General features: G+C 38.2%; 1 protein-coding gene across 7 annotated transcripts in view; it reads left to right on the top strand.

The window, feature by feature from the left end:
* IQSEC1 (IQ motif and Sec7 domain ArfGEF 1) overlaps positions 1-21,794 on the top strand; it is a 357,209-nt gene that overhangs the window by 312,916 nt on the left and 22,499 nt on the right. For all 7 annotated transcript variants that reach the window (XM_080386140.1, XM_080386139.1, XM_080386138.1 and 4 more), the window contains 4 exons: positions 13,325-13,486; positions 16,945-17,067; positions 17,852-18,018; positions 20,618-20,757. In XM_080386140.1, coding sequence (XP_080242266.1) covers positions 13,325-13,486; positions 16,945-17,067; positions 17,852-18,018; positions 20,618-20,757 — 592 coding nt within the window. The remainder of the gene's footprint in view (positions 1-13,324; positions 13,487-16,944; positions 17,068-17,851; positions 18,019-20,617; positions 20,758-21,794) is intronic.

The following is a 21,794-nucleotide window of genomic DNA, read 5'->3' as shown; positions in this document are numbered from 1 at the left end:
CATTACAGTACCAAGTATGGATCAGCCAGGTTTGGCTGTAAAAACTTTCAGGTTTGTTTTGTTATCTTTGTAAAAAGTCAGTAGGCCTTTAAGGAACCTTTTAACCAACTGGCAGTATGTAAGTCATAGGATCTCTGCAGCTTTTGCTGCTCATAAAGTAGACTGGGTAGGAAGTTATATCAGTTTGCTGTTTTTTTAGAAGATTTGAAAATATTAACATCCTTGGGGGGGAGGAAGGTGCTGGTACTGTTTGGCTGACATTTAAAAGGCTTGATGTTTGCTCGGTTTTTTGCACAGTAATTAAGCCTGAAGCAGTCAATGACCAGTGAACTTCAGGCTTGATAATACAGTCTTGTGAGTCAATTGCAGAAGGGTGTAAGAAAAGAGGTGAATTGAAGAAGTGCTCAAGCAGCATGCAGGGATGAATGAGAGCACTGGAAATTGTCAGATGCTTCTAGTGACATGCCATGTCAGTAGGAGGCTGAAAGTGAAAAATAAACATCAGGAACAGAGAAGAACAGAGGCTGTTACTTGAAACACATCTAAGTGATCTTGCTGCATAGGAGTAGTACAAGTCTTGGCAGTGAGCTCCTGAGAGGATATGTACTCCACCCATGCGGAAGGACTGTGTGCAGGACCGAAAGTAGTGCCTTTGAAGTTACCTATTACAAGAAGTCAAGGTTTTTTTCCAAATGTCTGCATCTACCAGAGGAAATTTTAGGGATGTGTTTTACAAGAAGTTCATGTTAATTTCATTGCATCTTTAAAATCTTCCTTGCAAATTAAGTTCCCAGACCTTAATTAAGAAATAATCATGTCATTTCTTTCTGGTACATGAAGCTTGGCTGAAATGCAAAGAATTTAGAACCTTAAAGAAGTGCATGAATTGCAGTAGTGTAAATACTTCTGCTTTGTTCACTAGGAGTGTTGAAAGAATGAAATTTTTTAAAGCATGGAAAGTCACTATCCTCACAGTTGAAATTTCAGCAGTTGCTTTATAATTTTTCTGGTTTTCCTATTACAATAATAGAAGCCAAAATCATTACAAAAATCAGAAGCCAAAGTGCAGTTTTCTTAGCAGAATCGCCCTCTAGTTCACTTAAATGCTATTATATGCAAAACATGAGTAGCATGAAGGTCCTTGGAGAATGGTGAACACAGGACAGTAGAGAAAAAACTATAGGGAATTGAAAACCATTTTTCTAGGAGTTCTATTACTTGACCATAGAATTTGTTTCAGGCTATAACTTGACGCTCAATTTGGAATGTTAATGTTGATTAAACTAGTATACTTTTTTAAAGATGTTTTGTGGTATCCACTATGCTAGAACATAAAGTATTGTCCAAGTGGGATGATTTCTGCCAAAGAAATTGCAACTAAGTAACAGCTTCTGTACATTCTCCTATTTTTGAACAGCAGTAGTGATTTTACCCTGTCAATAGGCTGTCAGATTGTGTGTTACCATTCATTGCTTTCCTAAAGGAAGGCTTGCAGGTGCATGCCCAGAGTGCAAGGCTCCCAGGGAAGCGTGGTAAGGCCAGCTGTGTTGAATTAGGCATTTTCTTCAGTGTAGTTTGAAAGGGATGTAGTCTGGGAGAAATTACACTGAAAACCATTCCTCCCTTATAGGCAGAAGGAAAGCACTACCTAGAAAGGTTTATTTTGCAGGCTCCAAACCCTGCCAATGCATATCCAGCCTTTGAGACTGGTTTGCTTATAAACAAGGCTTCAAGAGGCCTTTTAACTGCTGCTTTAAAAAAAAAAATAGAAGGGAAAAAAAGTAAAAAGGGCTGTGATTTTATTCTTGCTTTGACTGCAGGCTGGAAATACCAGGCTTACCAGTTATTGCAGCCCAATCTGGTAGGATTTTCAGGTTTCATTCTGCTATCGGTGCACTGATGGTTCTAACAGATTAAATAGGACCGAATGGTTTAACCTCAGTAGGCTGAGGAAACACGGCCTGCCCTTGGGTCAGCTCTGCAGTCAATAGCAGCAGACTGTAATTCAGTGCACAGCTGTGTGCGTAGGCAGTAAATTGCCGTATTCCCTTCTGTTGTGCCACCGTCATGGTGGCAGTAACTGTGGCTCCTTGCCAAGTGCTTGTGGCCACCAGGTATGTTTGTTGATAACGCTGCCCTCAGTTCCTGCCTCCTTAAACTGCAGTGGCGTGCCCAACTGGGCCATGTCAAATAGTGCGGTGTAGTGATTATTCAGCGTTCTCTTGGGCGGGGGGTACAAATGCTTTCTGTATTAGTAAAGTGTTTTCAGCAAAACTTGGAGAACATTAGAGTGGTTGAAAATTTGATTCAACTGTGCCAATAAAATATTGGAGATTAAAGTGCATTTCTTAGACTCTTTTGTTAATCTAGGTGACTAGAGTCATATTTAGTATCTCCTTTGCTATATCAAGTGTTGGAAGATGCTGTCAAATGTCCTGTCACCTAGCAGTGTTTCTATGGCATTGTGATTTCTTGCCACAGGTGCCAGTCGTGCTGGTGCCAATTTCTGACATGGCTGGCAAAAAGTGACTCTGAAGTACAGCTCGTGGGCCATCGCCACCATGCTGCTCTGCTTTTTATGTTGTAGCAGAATTCTGTTGAGGGCTAATTTTGTGTAGTGTTTTGTTGAAGGCTTTGTGGCCTAATCTTACGCATACATCTTGGAGGTAAATTAACATAACACCACTTTTCTAGAGCAGAGGGTAGGCGATAAATATTTTTACAATAAGTTTTCCCAGATGCCTTTCATCCCCGGCCCCCCTTTTTTGTCCTTTTTTGCTTTCTGGAAAGGGTAGTGACAGATGGAAGACTGTTACCCATGTGTCCATGGTCCGTTACAGCATAGTGTTTTGAAGAGTTTTCTGTAGCTTCATTTATAACGGGCTGTTATCAAAGTCCTCACTATTCCAAAGTTCTCTCCAAGGATTTACTGACGGAGCTAGAAAGGCATGAGTATCTGTTTGCATTATGCAGTGATCTATCATCCTTTGACCTGTAAGCCCTGAAAGCCCTATTGCCTTCATTTATTACATGATGGGGATGATTTTATTAAAAATTTAAAAATCACTATTGATGTGAATTGGGTACTCAGTCCAGGAGCAGACATTTTAAAACATGTCCAGATTCCTTGGAATGTTAATTTAAATATTTCTTTATTTTACTAAGCAGATATGAGAGGAATTTGGTGAGTGCTGGTGGGATTATACCAAATACAAAATTGCAAATTACAATTTCTAGCTAAATACTTGTTGGAGGTCTGAGGCACACAGTAGTAATATTTGTGAGAAGGCACATTTTTCATTTTCCATGAAAGCAGCTTGAACTGTTCCGCAGAGGTATGCTGTTTCCATCATTTATACATAGGTAGAGATTGAAGATGATTTGGGTTCCTAAGCACTTACGTTCAGAAAGTACTGCAAACTTTTTCTCTATTTGAAATCCATAAAAGTTGCCAGATATTATTAATTATTTTTCTTTAAAAGAAGTTTCACAAGTATCCATTAAGTTTAAATACTGTAATAGGTGTACTAGTCTGATGTTGCTCCATTTACACCAATCACATGCTTAATTTCACATAAGACATTGAACATATTTACTGTATTGCTTTTAGTCAGGTGTCATGGCATCCATTCAGCATTCTAACATCTGGTCTGAAAACATCTAGTTTTAGACTGTCCCCCTTAAAATTTTATGTTGAAAGCTTATTGGAAACATTTCTAATTGGTTTAGACTCTGTAGTTGCAGATGAGTAGGAAGGAGAATGTGTAAATCAAATGGAGTTGGTTCTGTTTACCTTTGAACTAATTCTTACTATGTCAGCTCTTCTCTAGTATCTTTGCAAATTGTGTATCTTCTGTGATTCAGTAGAAAGAGGAAAGGGGAGACAAGAGGCTTGTTCAGGATTTTGCAACACAGCCATTTGCCATCCTCCTGTATGTGCTGAGAGGGACTTTACTGTTCTTACAACATCTGGACTGCAGATTATTCAGGCACAGATGGTTCCAACAAAAATTAAAATCAAAGCACTCCATGTAGCTTGTCCTCTAACATGCCGAGGAGTTAGTAAGAAGAGAAGAATGTTCTTAGCATGACTCTCATTATTTCTGAAAACATTTAGCCCTAAGTGAGAACACCCAAAGGAAAAAAAAAATAAAAAGTGCTCTGTGTGTTTTGCTTTGTTCTGTACGTGTTTTATCTTTTCTCCCCGAGGACCCGATTTTCCTCCTTTTTTTTCCAAAATGGGTGCTTTGATTAGCATACGTTATGTCCTGCCTATAAAAACCAGCCAAAATGAATAACTGTGGATTCAACCAATAGTGTATATAAGCGCCAATTTCAAATACAGGCACAAGGATTCCCTTTATTGCCATTAAAAGAAAGTACAAACTTTACCAAATGTTGAAAGCAAATTTAGCTTTTGAAAGGCTGCGCTATGACCAGCGGTAACTGTGTGCGAGTGTCCCTGGAACCATGCAAGAGCCATTACCTCATCCTCGCCGCCAGCTCCGCCTGCCCTTACGCATTCCGGGCACACATCTCCCTCCCGCTGCTACGTGCCAGGAATCGGTAACTGGTTTGCTCTAACAATGCCTGGGTGCGTGCTCAGGATATGGTCAGTTATTAGAAAATGACCCTATGAATGGAGGAATTTGACTGGGTGAGCAGCTCCCAGACAAGCATCTGATATGACTCTGGATGCCAGAATTTTAATTCCTTCCCACCCATCCCACTCCCCACCCCCAAATCTCAAGTGACTAAATTTTGCAGGTGAAAAATGTGAGCAGCTGCCTTTGCAGGCATACAGAGGACAGTCTGAACAGGGAGTTGGGAAGGCTGCATAGGAACCCTGGGAAGAAGAGTTAAGGAAGAGAGAAGGGGGCACCGACTCTTTCCTCTTGTTTAACAATTCACATCTATCTACTGAATTGAAGTTTGGTGGATCTGGAAATTAAAAACCTGCGTATCTTTAAACAGTATTTTTGCATTGCCAATCTGAAAGGTATCCATTTTAAATGTGTCAGTGTTTCCCATTTGCAATCAGCACAGTTGCAGAAATTGAAGCTGAAGTACTTCTGTTATTTGTAACTGGGGTGAGGGTGTGGAAGGAGAATTTAGGGCAGGGGCACTAGAAAACATTAAGATAGGGACTGTTCCTCAATTTCAAGGACATAGTCATCTTACTGTGTCATTCCTGACTACAGCTGCATAAACATGAATGTAATACTCAGCCCTGGCAAATAGTTCTGAGAGAGCCAGCAGGTTTTTCATGTATCTTGTCTCAAAGTGGAGTATGTTTTGCTCTGCTGGCAGCTACACGCTCTTTTCCCTACTCTGAGAAATGCAGAGGTGCAGTGGGGTCAGAGGAGGTGAGAAAATCCTCAAAGAGTATTTTGTTCCATTTATTTAGGTAAAATATTTCCTTCATTCTTGCAAGGAAGGAAGAAGCGGGGCGGGGGGTGGGGAGTAGACTGTCCACTGCAGAGAGGGCGAATAACAAGGAGCTACAGAATCTGCTATGGCATGATGACTCAGGATTGGGTTTACTAGCAAGGACATGTCCAGCTACTGCATTGCAACTGCTCGGGGTGTGCCTCTCCACTGTGCTGGCTGCTTTGTTCCTCAAGGCTGATGCTTCTCATACAGAAAAAAATCTGTTTCTGAAATGGCTTTAAACTCTATTTCCCCTCCTTTATTAGAATAACCTAGGCTTTCTGCTTGGACCCTTTTATATACTGTTTAGTTTTCTAATAAGCTCTGATTCAGGTGATAGTTTTCAGGCAAGCCTAAACATGCAGTAGCAGTAACAATGTTTAATGTATAATTTTCTAGCACTTTACTAGGAAATGGTGACATGAAGAAACTAATTGATCAGACCAGAAGTAATGGTTAGAACTGTTTAGGTCAGTTGTCCAATTTTATGAGAACAGTTGCCTTGCCTACAGGGTTTCCTCTCTTTATTTTGCTCCCCCACCAAACAGAACTGGGCACTGAGATCACTTCCTAGTAAATTCCTTTGTTAGTGACATTGTGTATAAATTAACTTTCACTGAATGGAGGTTACTCCAGGTAATTTGGTGTAATTGCAAGTGAGCTGTGACCTTCACATCTGTGGTGGTAGGTTTTTGGTTTGGTCTTGAATGAACCTGAGAAGATTAACATATCATAATGTAGTGAGGAGAAGTCATCCCCACTGGGGGAGAAACCATAGGGTTCCTGTCCAAATAATGTGAATAACTATCTCCCCGTTTCCATGAGATGCAGAGAAGCTGTGAGAAATGTGCTGTTTCTTGGCTCGTTTTCCTGACCCAGGGACTCTTTCTTGTAATTACCAGAAGATGCAATTTACACCTAGTTCTTCTTTCTCTTCATTAAACAGTTGTGTAACATGAGAATGTTGCAGCTCAGACTTCCCAGTTTTCTCTCATTTTCTTCCTTTCAGTCCCCTTCTTGCCTTGCTGCATAGTTGACTGAACCCTGGCAAGTTCTTTCGGCACTAGTTTGGGTAATATTTTAAGGATACTGGGTTTTTTCTTTTTTTCCCAGAAGGTTTAAAATAGACACAGTGATTCTCTTTGTTGCGGTAGCAGTAGGATATTCAGCAAAAGTGAAAGAAGTACAGCCATTGAAACAAAATTTAGTGCCTGGCAGGCTGAGGAGAATGTTCAACTAGCTTGTTATTGCCAATTTGGCTATTTAAAAACATTTACCTTCTTAAATGATTCTAAGAAAATTCTTAGATTCTTGCTATTGAAAAAGTCATCTCTGGATTTTAACGTTAAACTAATGCTTAGTTTTGTGATAACTGTAAATATTTTAAAAATGGGATCTCTAGTATCAAAAGAAAGGAAGATTTATTTTAATTTTTTTTTAACAGAGGGCTGGCATCATAGTTGGCAGTAAATTCTCCACCCCCAACATGAAAAGATTTCTTTGGCAGCAGCATGTTTGTGAACTGTTTCTGTTTGCAGTGTTGACAGCCTCTAAGAAATGTTTGTAGTTTTGGTTTGCTTGTTTTCTAGATTCTTGCAGCTTAGAGTCCTTTCAGTGTAGCACTTATGTGTGCCTAAATGTAAACAAGAAACCAAAAAGCATAGATGTGCCCTCAGAAATACTGGCATTCTTTCTGGATATTTCACCAAGCTTCTCATTTTCGGTCAGGCTAGCTTTATCCCCCTTGTCTCAGCTGTAAGAATAGTACAGTTGTCATTGTTTACATTGTGTAATAAATCCCTAGTTTACCTCAAAAGATACTTTTGGCATTGCTGGGTATTGGAAATCTAGACGTGGGCAAGCTGCTTCCTGGGCTCGTTTGTTTATTAATGTTTCCATTTCACAGCTCTGTTATTGTCTGAGCATCTCAAAGGAAATATTAAGGTTTAATGTGGGTTTGCATGCTTGTAAGTTTTACATGTTTAGCAAGTCAGAAATAGGGAGGGCTTTATACACCTTTGTATTGTGGTTTTGTTGTTTATTTCTTTTTGAGGTAGTGATCACTATTCTCTTCTTCTGTTGGCCAGCATGGACACGGGCATTTTATCCACACTGTGGCTTGGTTAGTACAGCTGATTGTGCAGCTATGGCAGGAGCTTGACTGGATTTAAAAAAACAACCAAACAAAAACCCCAAACCCAAAACAGACCACCACAAAAAAATCCCACAAAAAAACCCCCACATACACAAAACAATAAAAAACCCCCTTTTTTTCTCCTAGTTCAGTTTGTCAGGAAGTCCTAAACCAGCAACAGGAATGAGTGAAGAGACTGGTGCCAGTACTGGCACTGCCACTGAAGTGCTCACTTACCTACAGAACTGGGGTTTAATGTGTTCTGCAGTAAGACTGGCGGTACCAGTAAGTCTAGTAGATAACAGCAAATGCTAAGTCCGTGCTGATCTCTTTTTTTTTACCATCTAGAATCTGACCAAACATTTTCCTCTACCAAATTCATTTTTTTCATTTCAAAATTGGAAATTTCATTTCAAAAATTCTACAATTTTTTTCAAACATAGTATTTCCTATAATTTTAAACCTAATGTTTTGAATACTTAGGTAATACAAAGCCTTATTTCCGAAGTACCACCAGCCTTTGGAATCTGGTATTACTTTGTCGCACAACAGCATAAGGTGGTGTATTTCTAACTGTTTCCTCGGTGTATTTCTAACTGTTTCCTTTTGTGGCTTAAACAGAAACCTCTGTGTTTGTCCTTGATCCCACACTACCTGTTGGGGTGTGTGAGCACATTTGCTGTGAACTGACTTGGGAAATTAGTCAGCAGATGCTGTTATGCTTCTCTTCTTCAAAGGAGGAGCTGTTTCTGACCGTGGCTTTCCTGTTTTCTCAAATTCTGGCAGGTCTTGAGCACCTTTGAAAACAGAATTCAAGCAGAGGAAATGTCAAACCAGGGACTGGAATTTTGTGATTTTGATGGTCCATATTTAGTAATTCATGGAGCTTTAGGGCTGGGGTTTATCATTGGCAATGCAGATTTTCTGCGACAGCTAGTTGCACACGGTGTAAATGATTGTAATAACATGTATCCTAAAGTTGTCTGTCAGTGATTCCTCCAACCAGGTGAAAATTAATTGAGACAAATAATGACACATTCAGAATTGTAGATTTCTGGATCACTGCTCTCTTTACTAATTCACTTATGATAACAGGAATATTAGGGAAGCAGTGTTTTTCTAAAGATTCTGTGCTGCTTATATAAATTTAGGGTTTCAAATGAGAAACTTTTTTTTTTTTCTTTCTATATTTTCCTAACTTGGGTAGGGGATACTTCTCTCAGAAATGTCCCAACTTTGATATCATTACCCTATTTATTGTACTTCTTTTCTACCCCATACTCCAAAGGAGAACTCATTCTTAGGAGAGCCTGGTCCATCACTTAGATTAGCAAAACTCTTAAACATACAGACCTTTTTGTGACTTTTCCAAATTCAACCTGCATAGCTATTAAAGGAAGAAAACCCAGATCCTCTTCAGCTTCACCATCTAGAAACTCCCAACAAATGACCACTCTAATCAGATCTACATGAATGTCAGCGAGTTATATGAACTTTCACTGAATCTATGCTTTCAGTAGTGCATGTAGAACTTGCTGAGTAAATAAGCCATCTCCTACTAGTTAGTATTAGGCATAGGAAGGAAAGGTGTAATACTGACTAGGGGAAATGGCAGTGATGTGCAGGGGTTTGCTATTGTTTTGGCTTTTTAGGAATGGGGTTTTGGGGAGGGAAGGGTTTGGGGCTTTTCTGCTCTTTGTTTTTTTAACTGATGTCTGTGTGTGATTTTGTGCTATTCATTTCTGGCACGCACTTCTTCTTAAAGATGTCATTTTCCAGAAATTGCTGCAGGATTCAGCCTGTCTTCAGGAACACACAAAGTCAAAAATTTTACTGGATATGACCAGTACTCTAAGAAGCAGGCTTATTAAAATGTACTGTTTTCATCTGTTGTTCTGAAGTTTGCATTACTTTCTTCATCTATGTTTTTCCCCTAAAAGTCACTTTAAACCATCCTAAAGGTCTTGTTATTAATCAGTTTCTGGAGAATTCCTTAACCCTTTGTGTAACGTCTGAGAATCCTATGTAAATATGTTAGTATGCATCTTTTGTGTTAGTTGTTTATTTCTTTTTCTTGAGTAGATTTCTTTTGATTTGTTTTGGTTGGGTGTTTTTGTGGTTTTTTGTTGGTTTTTTTTTTTTAGGTAGAAGACAGTTTTAAACTTTATTTTTGGAAACAATCCTGTAAATACCAAAAGTTCTCTAAATATGTATGTTATCAGCTGTGTAAGGTGCTAGCTTCAGAGGATGCATTTTGATATTAGCTAATGTATTCAAATCTGAAAATAAATGCTCTGTGTACGCAGCTTTCGTGATTGCTATTTATAGACTTCTCATCTTCCCTGTTATTGGTAGGTGTAATTAACAAGCCATACTGGGAGTTTTCCTAATCACAAAAGACTCTTAGTTGTAAGTACAAAAAGCTCTACGCTCAGTTCTGAGTAGGCAGGATATCTGAGTAGGGTAACATGTCAGATGTCCTATCTCATGTGAAATCCATGATCGTCATACCTGGTGTCAGGGTTGGAGGGAGCTTACAACAGCAATAAAAATCCCCAGAACCTCCCTAGCTTAGAAGGCAAAGAGAGAGAGAGAGAGAGCGTACTTCCAGTAAGCTGCTTGGTAAAATGTAGTTCATATTAAATTCAATTTCTTGGTCAAGAGTATTGAATGAATTCAAGGTTTCAGATCATCAAAAACAGAAATATGAAGACATTTTGTTGGCAAGCTAGACTTCGAGAACAGAAACTAGAATTATCATTTATGAGCTGAATGGGAAACCAGGGAGATGCCCATTGGATAGGAAAATTTTTCACCTGTAGTATTTAATACCCACATTTAGCCACAGAAATTTATTTTATTTAGAACTTTATTTATGCACGTGCCCACATAACCTTTAACCTTCAGAGTTCACCTGTGAGCCAAAGAGCATTCACTTCGATAACAGGAAAACTGAAAACATGGTAGGCTGCCTTGCTTAGCAAGTGATACTCTAACAACTACAGAGTGGTACCAGCTGCCTCTGGCTACTTGCCCTTTATGCCATCCTTTGGAATACACTCTATTGTAGATTGTCATTAACTTGAGGCGAGGTAGCAAAAGATGACCTGAAGCTGTAGGTTCTGTCGTTAAGTAGGTTACACTGCTAGTGCTTGCTCTAACAAATCCTTTATCCCCATTGTAGTGATGACTATCATCAGAACCTTCAAAGAAAAATCCAAGTAACATTATGGAAAGTTACAATTCTCATCTCAACAGGTAGTAGCAATTCTCTAGAGAAGCCCTTAATTCTTGAGTTCTTTATTTTTAGCAGTAGCTCTGTACTGGCTTAGTCTGGGTGCTTGGCTGTTGGCTGGGGTCAGCCCACAAGTAGCTCTTCAGTTGAGGTCATTCTCTAGGTTTGCAGTTTCTTTCTAGAACAGAACCACAAAGTTAACAGTTTTTAAAGGGCAGATTTCAAAATAATATGACACAATTTAATTGATCTCTAGTTGGCAAATTCAGTGGGTAGGGCCATGAATTAGAAGGAACAAAGTTTGTTCACTGTGGAAATGATTCTTCCAGGTTTGTTACTCTGAAGTTTATGCCACTACTACTACAGTTTGTTTTACCAAATAGGGAATGAGTAGTCTTCATTTTTACAGCTCAGAGTTTTCAGGTACTACTTTCATGTTATTACAGTTCAGAGTTTACATTGCTTCTGTGTTACAACTTTTGTAACAAAATGGACTACTTTCAAATAATCCTAGACTGCAAAACTTCCTGGTGCTTCACTTCAGCATGAAGAAACTATCAATGGGAAAAGAGCTTTTGGGTTCCAGTGTATTGCTAAGTGGATTTAGTCTGTTTTGGAGACTTACCTAGCCTGGCTTGAAGTGTATTTGAATGAAGTGATGTCATATCGCTGAACCAGAAGCAGACCTTCTTATGTGAAAAAGGAGACCCTGACTTATGTAAAATACAAATATGTAGGAGCTTATGCCAAATTAGTCACCTTTGTGATGATTTTAAATGTTCAGGTTTATGGGGATAGTAAGAATTCAAGTTGTGGTTTAGTACAGTGCGTAATGATCCAGCATTTTCTGTATCTTGAGTAAAGGTGATCTTTGGATCAAGTTGTGCTTTTTGATAGTGTTCTTTGTTTTCTGTTTAGACAATTGCTGGAGAGGCACTCTCCTGGGTTTTTATCGCTCTGAATTTTACTGACAAATGTAACTCACTAACAAGGGGCATGGAGAAAACTATTCCTGGTTTTGTTGGATGCCATGATTTCAAATTCAGAAGGATCAAGAATTCTGTAATACAACTCAAAAGCATATGAACGTAGCAGTTATATTACTTACAAGAAAAAGGATACTTTTTGAGTATGGAGATTAATTTTACAAGATTGTATTTAGAAGATGATCATATGTTAATCTTATTTCAGATGAAAAGAGCCACAAAGCCTGATGCAAGAAATTGAGATTTGAGAACTCCCTGTTGATTAAATTATAGATATTCCTCTGATCTATCTAGCTCTTAATAGGGTATTAAGTGTATAATAGTGTAATGTAAAAGAATAGGAGAAGTGAATGGTAATGTATTTAGTAATGTTATTTGCAATTAAAAACCCTGAGGAAGGATTATGGTTGTATGATCAACCTTGTATAAAAATAGTACAGTCACCTTGTCCTTTGAAATTGATTTTGCTTGCCTTAAAGGAAATATCTTTCAGGTCATCCAGCATACTGCAAATGATTTGCTCTTACAGGTGGACATTATATTATAATTTCTTACAAACTAAAGATGACGATGGAATTACTGGTTCTTTAAAGATTTCCCTTTAGTATCTTTAACAGAAATTATAGTTGTTGTATCACACTGCTGGAAAATGCAGCGCACAACGTGTGCTCTAAGGGGAATTTTACATCACTTTGAAACATAAGCAGCATTTGCCTTTATAAGCAGTAGATTTTATTGCCAGAAACCAATTCCAGCCGCAACCCTTCTCTCCAGCACACACCTCTTAATATGTTAAAGTCAGTAGCTTCAGCTTGCTTTGTTTTGAGATCAAAAATGGTTACAGCTAACTCTGGAGGTGACATATAAAGAGATGTAAAATACTGCAGAAACTATGAAGGCGCTTGTCTGAGGCAAAGAAATATGGGGCAATGGGTGTGTTAAAGGACAAGAAAAAAAACTAAATTAGATGGGAGTGCCACTATGTTTAATTGCTTCTTTTGGCATGACTGACAATTTTTTCCCCTTATTTTTTGTATTCTCATCTTGCAAGTTACACCTCTTCAGATCTTTTTGTTCAGTAAATTTAACTTTTGACAGCAGGGGGATGGGAGGTCAGGGTTGTTTTTTGTTTTTCTTTGCTTCTTGTTTTTCAGCATCAGCTTTTTAGTTCAGTTTCTGGAAGGTACATCTCTCCCAGCAGCAGGAGCATTTAATAGCTGATGTTGGGCTTGTCTTTTGCATTGACAAGTGTTTTGACTTTCATGCCTGAAGCTGCTTGCATATAAAGCATCTCTTTGGAAGGGTTATGGGGCAGGGAAATGTGTAATAACATGCAAAGATGTGTTTCAAAGCTAGTAAGCTATTAACAGTGAAGAGTATGTTCTTACAGGATGGTTACATTTATCCTGAAACCATACTAGCCCGTACTAGTAGTATGTTAGTTAAAAGTGATTGGCAAAATTGTTGTAAAATTTTAATCAAATGCCTTCGGGTCCAAAGGAAGAAAATTAATAATTTTGCATTCTCATTTCTCCTCAGAAAGCCTGAAAAAGGAGTCCAGTACCTAATTGAGCGAGGTTTTGTGCCAGACACTCCAGTTGGTGTTGCCCACTTTCTCCTGCAAAGGAAAGGTCTCAGCAGACAGATGATTGGAGAATTTCTGGGAAATCGACAAAAACAGTTCAACCGGGATGTATTAGAGTGAGTATTCTGTGTGGGGAGGAGTTAAGCATATTTTAATGTTTAAGTAAGACATGTCATCGAGCTGCAGGTAATAATGGTCTCTGAATGTTCTGCACTTACCTCTGGGTCTTGTTCTGAAGGAGGGGGAAGCCAGACTCTTAGGGGTTAAAAAAGAAAGCATGTACATGAGCAAATATTTATTTCTTTGCTTTCCAGCTAAGTTACTGTTTTTGTTATTGATTCAGCAAGATACTTGCAAGGATTTATATTCCCTGTACTCATGTACATTAACTCTAAATTTATGGTTTAATTTCATTGGCTTTAAAATACATTATTTCAAAGTCTCTTTCCTTCCTTGGGCTCTCTAATAATTTACTGACTGAAACAAAATAATATTATGTGCAACATAAGGCCTCATCAGTAGTGGAACATGAAAATAATTATTACAGTGAAATGGCTCAGATGTTAGGTAAACAGGGATTTCAGTGTGTACAGGCATATGCTGACAAGATCTATACAAAGTGGTTTTTTTCCAAAAGATTAGATAAACAAAAATTGTTTTAAAAACCAAAGAAATTCAAAGCAGAAAATTAGACTTTTAGCAGCTTGGTCATAAATTTTTAAACCTTACATACAAAGTAGAACAAAAAAACCAGCTTTATATTAAGAGGGCGTTTATTTAAAACATGTATTCTTGTGGGGCTTTTTTTTTTTTTTAACTTATACCTGACATACTGACCTGTAAACATGAATACATCTTAGTCCAGTTTTGTTCAAGGAATTGTATAAAAAATTTAGTTAGATGTTTAACAAAACAGCTGAGAATGGAAAAAGCCCTGCATCTTGTCCATTAAGGAAGACCAGGAAAAATTCTGACCGCAGTTTTAAACAGACTATAATGAAAGCTGTATGAAATTTGCATTGGTCTTTCTTGAGGACTGAATGTTGGTAGATAATATTGATACATTGCAAATAATTTTAAGGTTATGGTATCCTGCTACAAAGTGTCTGCCAACGCCTTGTGTTTTCTTTGTATATTTCTTATAGACTGCTCTCATTGGCTTCTTATTACAGAGATGCTGGTCACTTTCTCTACAGCCCTCTTGATCTTGCTATTATGCCATCAGAACTTACGTATCTCAAATTGTAAACTTGAGCACTGTATTAATATGGCTAATGGCATGGGTACATATGCCATAGACCTTTCTTTAGAGGTCTTCTCTTCCTTTCCTGTGCCTTGGTAAAGGCTGCCTTCTTACAGTACAATACCCAGCAGAAAGCAGCAGAAGAGCCTCCCTACCAAAGCATGCAGCCAGCCTTACAATAGAGGAACAGAATATGGCTTGGTTTTGATGCAGTCCCTCTTCAGCATGAGTCATTATTAGCTGCTTGTAATGGTTGTCTGGATTTTGCAATTATGAGTCAGGCTAGGCTGAAGACTTTCCAAAAAGTGCATATTTTCTTATTTTTTAAAAGAAAGCAGTACAGGTCTAGGACAAGATGATTTATAATCTTAGATGATGCATTTTGGAATCTTGAACAAATTGTTTGCCCTCACTGTCTCAAACAGATCAGCAGAATATGGGTAAGAAGTTTATCTCTGCTAAGCCAGATGCTGAGTCTGATGAGGTGAATTGTTAAGAGTAAGGTCATAATCACCTGCCTACAACCCCACAACAATCCTTTCATTGAAATTAATCTGTTCTTAAATAAGCTGTTTCAGCTATGCTTTGGGTCACGGAACCCCCTGTAAGCAGTGCTGTTATCTTGGTAGAGTTCTGAACCTCGCCTGCAAATGGGAACAAGGTTTTTTTTTTCTTAAAAAGAGACAACAGAATAGCATTTTATCTTAAATATCACATTTACAGATTGGAGGTAGATTTTGTCAAACTGATAATAACTCCAGGTTATTACACAGAAAAGACATTTTAACAGGTGATCCTTTTTCTGTTGCACAATTTCAAGTGACTTGCTCTTGATTTGTGTTCAGGTTTCCCGGATGCTGTAAATTAGTGTTTTTTAACTGGCTGAAATCTTCTTTTCACTGGAGCTTAGAAAATGCTCAAGAGAGTAGCCTAAATTTTTGACCAAAAGCTGCATTCTGGGCCTACTGTAGTTGCTACCTGGTGGTAGCTCAAGTGTAAAGGCTTGTTTGGGTGGCGCAGGTCTGGCATGGCTGGCATTGATGTTGTTGCCCTGGCCAACATTTGGGGGACATCAGACACCCTTCCTGCAGCCCTGCTGTTCTGCAGCGAGCCTCGGCATTCTCTCTTTGCCTGACCAAGGAGTGCATGGTGTCACAGAGGTGTAGCTGAGGATCTGACCTTCTACTGTGTCTTGACTTTGCGTTAGAAAACAGAAGTACAGACTCTCAAAGAGGGAATAAAATGAAACCACCATAAAGAACACTGTTAAAAGTGAGAGGGAAAGCATGACATTTTGTTGCTCTGTACGGGACTCCCATCATTTCAGTTCATTACGCTACACAGTTCAGTGCAAGAGTACAGGCAAGTGGTACAGTAGAGAGCCAAGGCAGCTGTTGTTGCGCTGGCTCCGCAAATGGTATATTCCACTCTTGCCCAAATTTTGTAAAGAGGTGGTAAGCAGATGTTAGCTACAACACTACTAGAAGACAAATGTGAGCTACTCTAATTTGTCATTGTATAGCTATACATTTAAGAAAAGGCTTTTAAAATTGGATTGTGCTTTCTTTCTGTATTACAGTGCCGTTATGTGCAGTGATTTATATCTGCTTATTTAAAAACTTAAAGCTGAGTTTAAAGAAAGGAAATTTACAAGCTTCTGATTTTAAAGTAGTCTTTAAACAAAATATTAGAATGACATAGTTCACATTGTTGATTATATTAAACTGGTTCCTTCTTTTATTTTATGTCAGCACTGTATTTTCAGAGCAAGAAACTATTTCTTCATAAATGTTCACTGAAAGACATGGCAAATGGTGGGGAGATGAGAATTACAGTAATAGTAAGAGAGTATCCAAACAAGATTATTTCTTTTTCTCCATATGTAAGAACGTTCCTAGACACAGAGCCATTTGGTACAGGTTATTGTGCTTGCTGCAGGCTGTTTGAGATCCAATATTGTGAACAGTATAGGCTCTTTATTATTGTTATAGGCATTCTAATAATTGATTGGCCTGGAAGCACAAAACCAATAGTTATTCTTGGCAATGGTACGTTGCTTACATTGGTCAGACATTTGCTATTCTAGAAGCTCTTCTGTTAGAAAAAAAATAAGGACCTGCTTACATGTACACATTCTCTTTGATCTATTATTTGCAATCCTTCCTTCACAACTTACCTACACTTACTGCAATTGCTGCTGAATGTTTCAAAAAACTCCATGAAACTCTACAAGAGATGAAAAACTGAAAGGTTTTTTTTGGTCTCGAAAGCTTACCTTTGGTACCGTGTTGTTAGAAATTAAGACACAATGGCACTATGTTTTTCTCCTAGCTGTGTTGTGGATGAGATGGACTTCTCAACAATGGAACTGGATGAAGCACTCAGGAAATTTCAGGCTCATATCCGTGTTCAAGGAGAAGCCCAGAAAGTAGAACGGCTCATTGAAGCTTTTAGGTATGATGCTGTAATAAATTACTCAGTCACCAGAAACCTGCCGTTGTCTAACTGTCAGGCTGGAGAACTGGGGAAGTTGAGTATATCTCAGTTATTTCCCTGCTTATTTGCAGTGTCCTTGTCAGCTACATACAGTTTCAAATATGGCATGTCTTTTGTGGTGGTTTTGCTAATATGAGATAGGAAGTTTTAGTTGCTGCTGGTGTTCACGTATGTCATTTGTATTAATATAGCAAGGTTTTTCAATTAAAAGTTCTTTTTGGCATCAGTTGAAAAGATATTCAAGGACTTCTGAATGTCTCTAACAATGGATGCAATCCTTTATATGAGTGAAATTACAAGGCCATTTACATTTTAGAGTATATATGCTCTCAACTTTTCATAAAGAATTTCAAAAATAGTGGAATAAAGAACATTAACTTATTAATACTAACACAAGCATAATTTGCCCAGGGCAAAATGAGATGTAAGTCATTATATGGTAGTAAGCTAAAGTCAGTGCTGGTTCTTACCTGGTGTTAGCGGGTGTTACTCATGGAGAAAAGTGGAAGACTGACGTTGTAGCTCAGAATCCGTACTAACTGAAGTTACAGTGGTAGTACAAAACAAAAGCCTTCCATGTTCTAGGACTGGCTTATGAAAATGTGTAGATGGAAAGCTAAATATATATATGGAATGCAAATAATGGCTTGCTCAGCCTCTGGAATGGAGCAGTTGGTTTATTTGGTGGAATTAGAATAGTAATTTATAGCTGTGACAGCGTCCCCTTTTTGCTTTTTTACAGCCAACGATACTGTATCTGCAATCCCGGTGTTGTGAGACAATTTAGAAATCCTGATACCATCTTCATTCTAGCTTTTGCCATCATACTGTTGAACACAGATATGTACAGCCCCAATGTGAAACCAGAACGCAAAATGAAGCTAGAAGATTTTGTCAAGAATCTAAGGGGTAAGCAAACACTTAACGATGGAGGTCATGAACGCTTTTCCCTGTGACTGTCATTGGAGGGCCACTGTGTATGTTCTGGGAAAAAGGTAAAATACGGGGCACTTGTTTCTGATTTCACCTGACTTAAAACTACTGTCATTTTTACAGGCTTTAGTTATTTCTGGAATAGTGAAAACAGGATTAAAGATATGATATTTTGTCATTTTTATCTTGTTTTTCTTGAATGGATGTACTGCTAGGTCTTTTTGTTCCCATGTATGTGTATATATTATGGAACAGAAATTGCCATGATGAGAATTTATGCAAATAAACTAAAGATTTAAATTCTCGGGGGGGAGAAGTCTGAATTCCAAAATCTTCCTGAAAGGTACATGGTAAATAGTACAGAAATTTCATTTAGTTTTCTTCATTGGTATATTTTCTGATCAAGAAACTCTTTGCCAGGCTACAGCACACCTAAGCTTGCAATTAGATTGCCAAAAAAATACAGATAATTTTTCAAATCTGTATCTTGGACCTTTCTATCCTGGTTATTTCTGGTGAAGAACAACAGATTTTTATGAAGTATTGGCTCAGCCAGTGCTCAGCTGTGCCTAAAAGGCAATAGTCACTGTAGAGCTGAGGAGGAAGGTCGTGGATAAGGAGGTAATACCTCCTGTTGTTCCAGGGTATTTGAGGAAGAATGATTGAGACAGCACTTACCTTTTATCTCAGAAGGGTGCTCAGATGTTAGAGAAGTAAAATGAGGCTGAAGCCCCCATCCTGGTTTTTTTCTTTACAATAGTTCGTGCCCATAGGCAGAAAGAAGCTTTTACTGCGGTTCCATTACTATGTGTTTGTGCAAAGACGAGGAAAATTGCCTGCTCAGCCACTGCAACCCTCCTCCTCCTCCCCCTGCCTTTAAGCACAGAATAAGCACAACTTAGTGCACAGTCTCTCTTCTTTTGGCTACAATGGATGTAGGAGCACAGTAGCAGAACAGGCCCACTATTGCAGGCACTAGCAAGCACTCATGTGCTGTTTAACAACCATTTTCTCAGTGGTATCTAAAAGTGGGCTGAATGGCAGAAAGACATAATCACGTTGCTTAATATATAAAAATATATTGGTGCATCTCAGATGCATGGCGGTTTGGATTCATGTGTGCATGTGGTACTTTTATTTTAGTACTAGTAAAAACAAAATACCTGTGGTGTTCTGGAATTTCAGACCTTGAAAATGAGAGTCTTGTTTGGTGATTTTATTCTTTTAGATTTATATAAGACATCAACGAACGATCTATGCTTAGCAGAAGTTTTAGCTTAGCAAAATGTAAGTCGGTGTTGAGATCTTATCATAAAGTCCACAAAGATTAAAAAAGGAATGATTTCCATCACTTAGCATAATACTACAGTTATATTATATTAAATACAGTACATTCTCTCTGAGCTGCAGCCTGACTGCCAGCAATTTCTATAGCAGGTGTTTTTGTGACAGGCTACCTTGCCTGTAACTTTAAATGACTGGATCGCAAAGGATGGTCTGTGGAAGACTTGCTGGTGTGGAACAGAACAGAGGCAGTTTTGCTTCCTTCTGGTTGCAAAGAAACAGTATTTTATCACAGTATTTTTTAAGCGAACAGTTGTTCCACTGGGTGACAAAATATTCTATTTTGGCTGCTGAATGGGAGATAGGAGTTTATTGCTTTAAAACCTGTTTAACAAATAGACATGCATCTGGTCCCCAGGAAATCCAGCTTTAAGTCACTTACGGAAATTGGACTCCTTCCACTGCTATTAAAAATTCAGGAGCAAGCATTCAAGGCACTGTGGCATTTTTTAGAATACTGAGATACCAATGATAATCATACAGTGTTAAAGAATAATGCTACTAGGCTATTTTGTTGATTTGTTTTTCCAGAGTAAATTAATTGGGTTTGAAATCATTCAGGAAATATTGGTTAAATTAATTTTAGTGGGTGTTCATAAGGTTCTCGTGTAGGAAATTATTTCATGAACAGTGTTGAGTAGTTTTGGGACAAAGACAAAATGGAATGGTTGTTCTGCTTCCTCCCAGTAGTATATTCCTAGGAGAAGGTCATATGGAGATTTTAGTATCTAAAGGGTTATTGAGCTCATTTTAACTCATTTAAGCTTTCATACCAAGCAGAGGAAGCTTGAAAGAAGAAAAAAAGAAAGAAAGAAAAAATTACATAGGAAATTAGCCTTTTTATGGCTTTGTTTTAGATTAGAGTTTTAAAACAAAAAACCAAATCTGTATAATATCCATCAATGTCTTGGCATATTAGGGGAGGCAAACTTTTGGACAAAAATCAGTGCTTCAGTAATAAGTAACGTAACTTCTGGTGCTTTGGTAAGGTAGGCACAAGGACAGCATAGGATGTTAGTTGACAAAGTACTGGCAGCTATAGAACAAAACAGCATAAACAAGTGCATCAGCATTCTTAGGCAGCATTGATGTTACTGTTAGCAGAGGAAACAAAGGTTGCCCATGTTTTTATCCTGTCCTTGCCGAGAAGCCTGGATTGCTGAGAAATAATAGTGTTTGTTAGATCATTCTACTGATATAGACTGATAATAGAAACTGTTGCCTTCTGCAGGTGTGGATGATGGTGAGGATATCCCACGAGAAATGCTGATTGGGATTTATGAGCGAATCCGCAAACGGGAACTGAAAACGAATGAGGACCATGTGTCCCAAGTCCAGAAGGTTGAAAAACTCATAGTAGGAAAGAAACCGGTAAGTTTACTTTGCACTGCCTGTCAGTTCCTAAGGAGATATAGGACAATGCACAGTACAGAACAATGCAGAAGTGTGTTGCTTAGAAGTATAAATTGATTGATAAATGGCAAAAGGCAGAAACTGTCAAAATAATAATTTGCTGTGAGATTGGTTTTAATTTTTGAGTATTCATGGTGCAGATACATTTTGTTGTTGCAGCCCAATATTCATGATGATGTTAATAGTCTTAAAATCTTCTCTATGTGAAGCTTTAAAATTCTGAAATTACACTGAAATATCTGCATTTTAGGAAGTTCTCATGTTGTTTTGAGGTAATTGAAGTGTTTTGGTAAATTGATGTAGAGAATCACATTCCAACATTTACATTATCAGTTATGGCTCCATAATTTAGAAGAGTAATAGAAAACTTCTGTTCATGTCAGTGTCTTTCTCAGCTTTGCAACTAGCTCTGTGAACTGGTGTTTTTGTAAGGGGAGATCGTGTTGTTTTGTCTCAGAATTTGTCTGAAAATCCAGTCCCAGGGATTCTGATGTTGTGTTTGAGCATCCGAAAATACCTCATGCTTTGTTGTGGGAAAAATCCTGAAATACTTTGCTATATAAATTAATCTTCAAAGCATCTGTTGGAAAAGGAGAGAAAAAATAGACCACAGCATTTTCCCCTTTGTTTTTAGGAGCTGAGTGCACACAGGTAGTAAGACCAGTATTTTACATGCTAGCAACGATACCTAGAGTGGAGAGGGACAATGGATACTCCTAGTGTCATCTTCTGAAAATCTTCATGTTAGTAATCGCAAAGGGAGCCCAGAACTAAGCCAAAAAAAGACTAGATTTGCTTGGGTTTGAAGTTCTACATTTTTTATCAGCCCTGGGGAACTTTGCTGCAGCAGGGACTGACAAGTTGGGGGATTTTTTATTAAGACAAAGAGCATGGATCTCAAGATTCTCCCTTTTCTCAGACAAGCCTCAACATGGCGTGGGGGGGGAAGGGAATGAGGGACCACCCAAAAAAAAAAAAAAAAAAAAAAGTCTAAT

The sequence above is a fragment of the Falco punctatus genome, assembly GCF_963210335.1.
Source record: "Falco punctatus genome assembly, chromosome: 4".
NCBI classification, from domain to species: domain Eukaryota; kingdom Metazoa; phylum Chordata; class Aves; order Falconiformes; family Falconidae; genus Falco; species Falco punctatus.
This window is presented reverse-complemented; position numbering and strand designations above follow the sequence as displayed.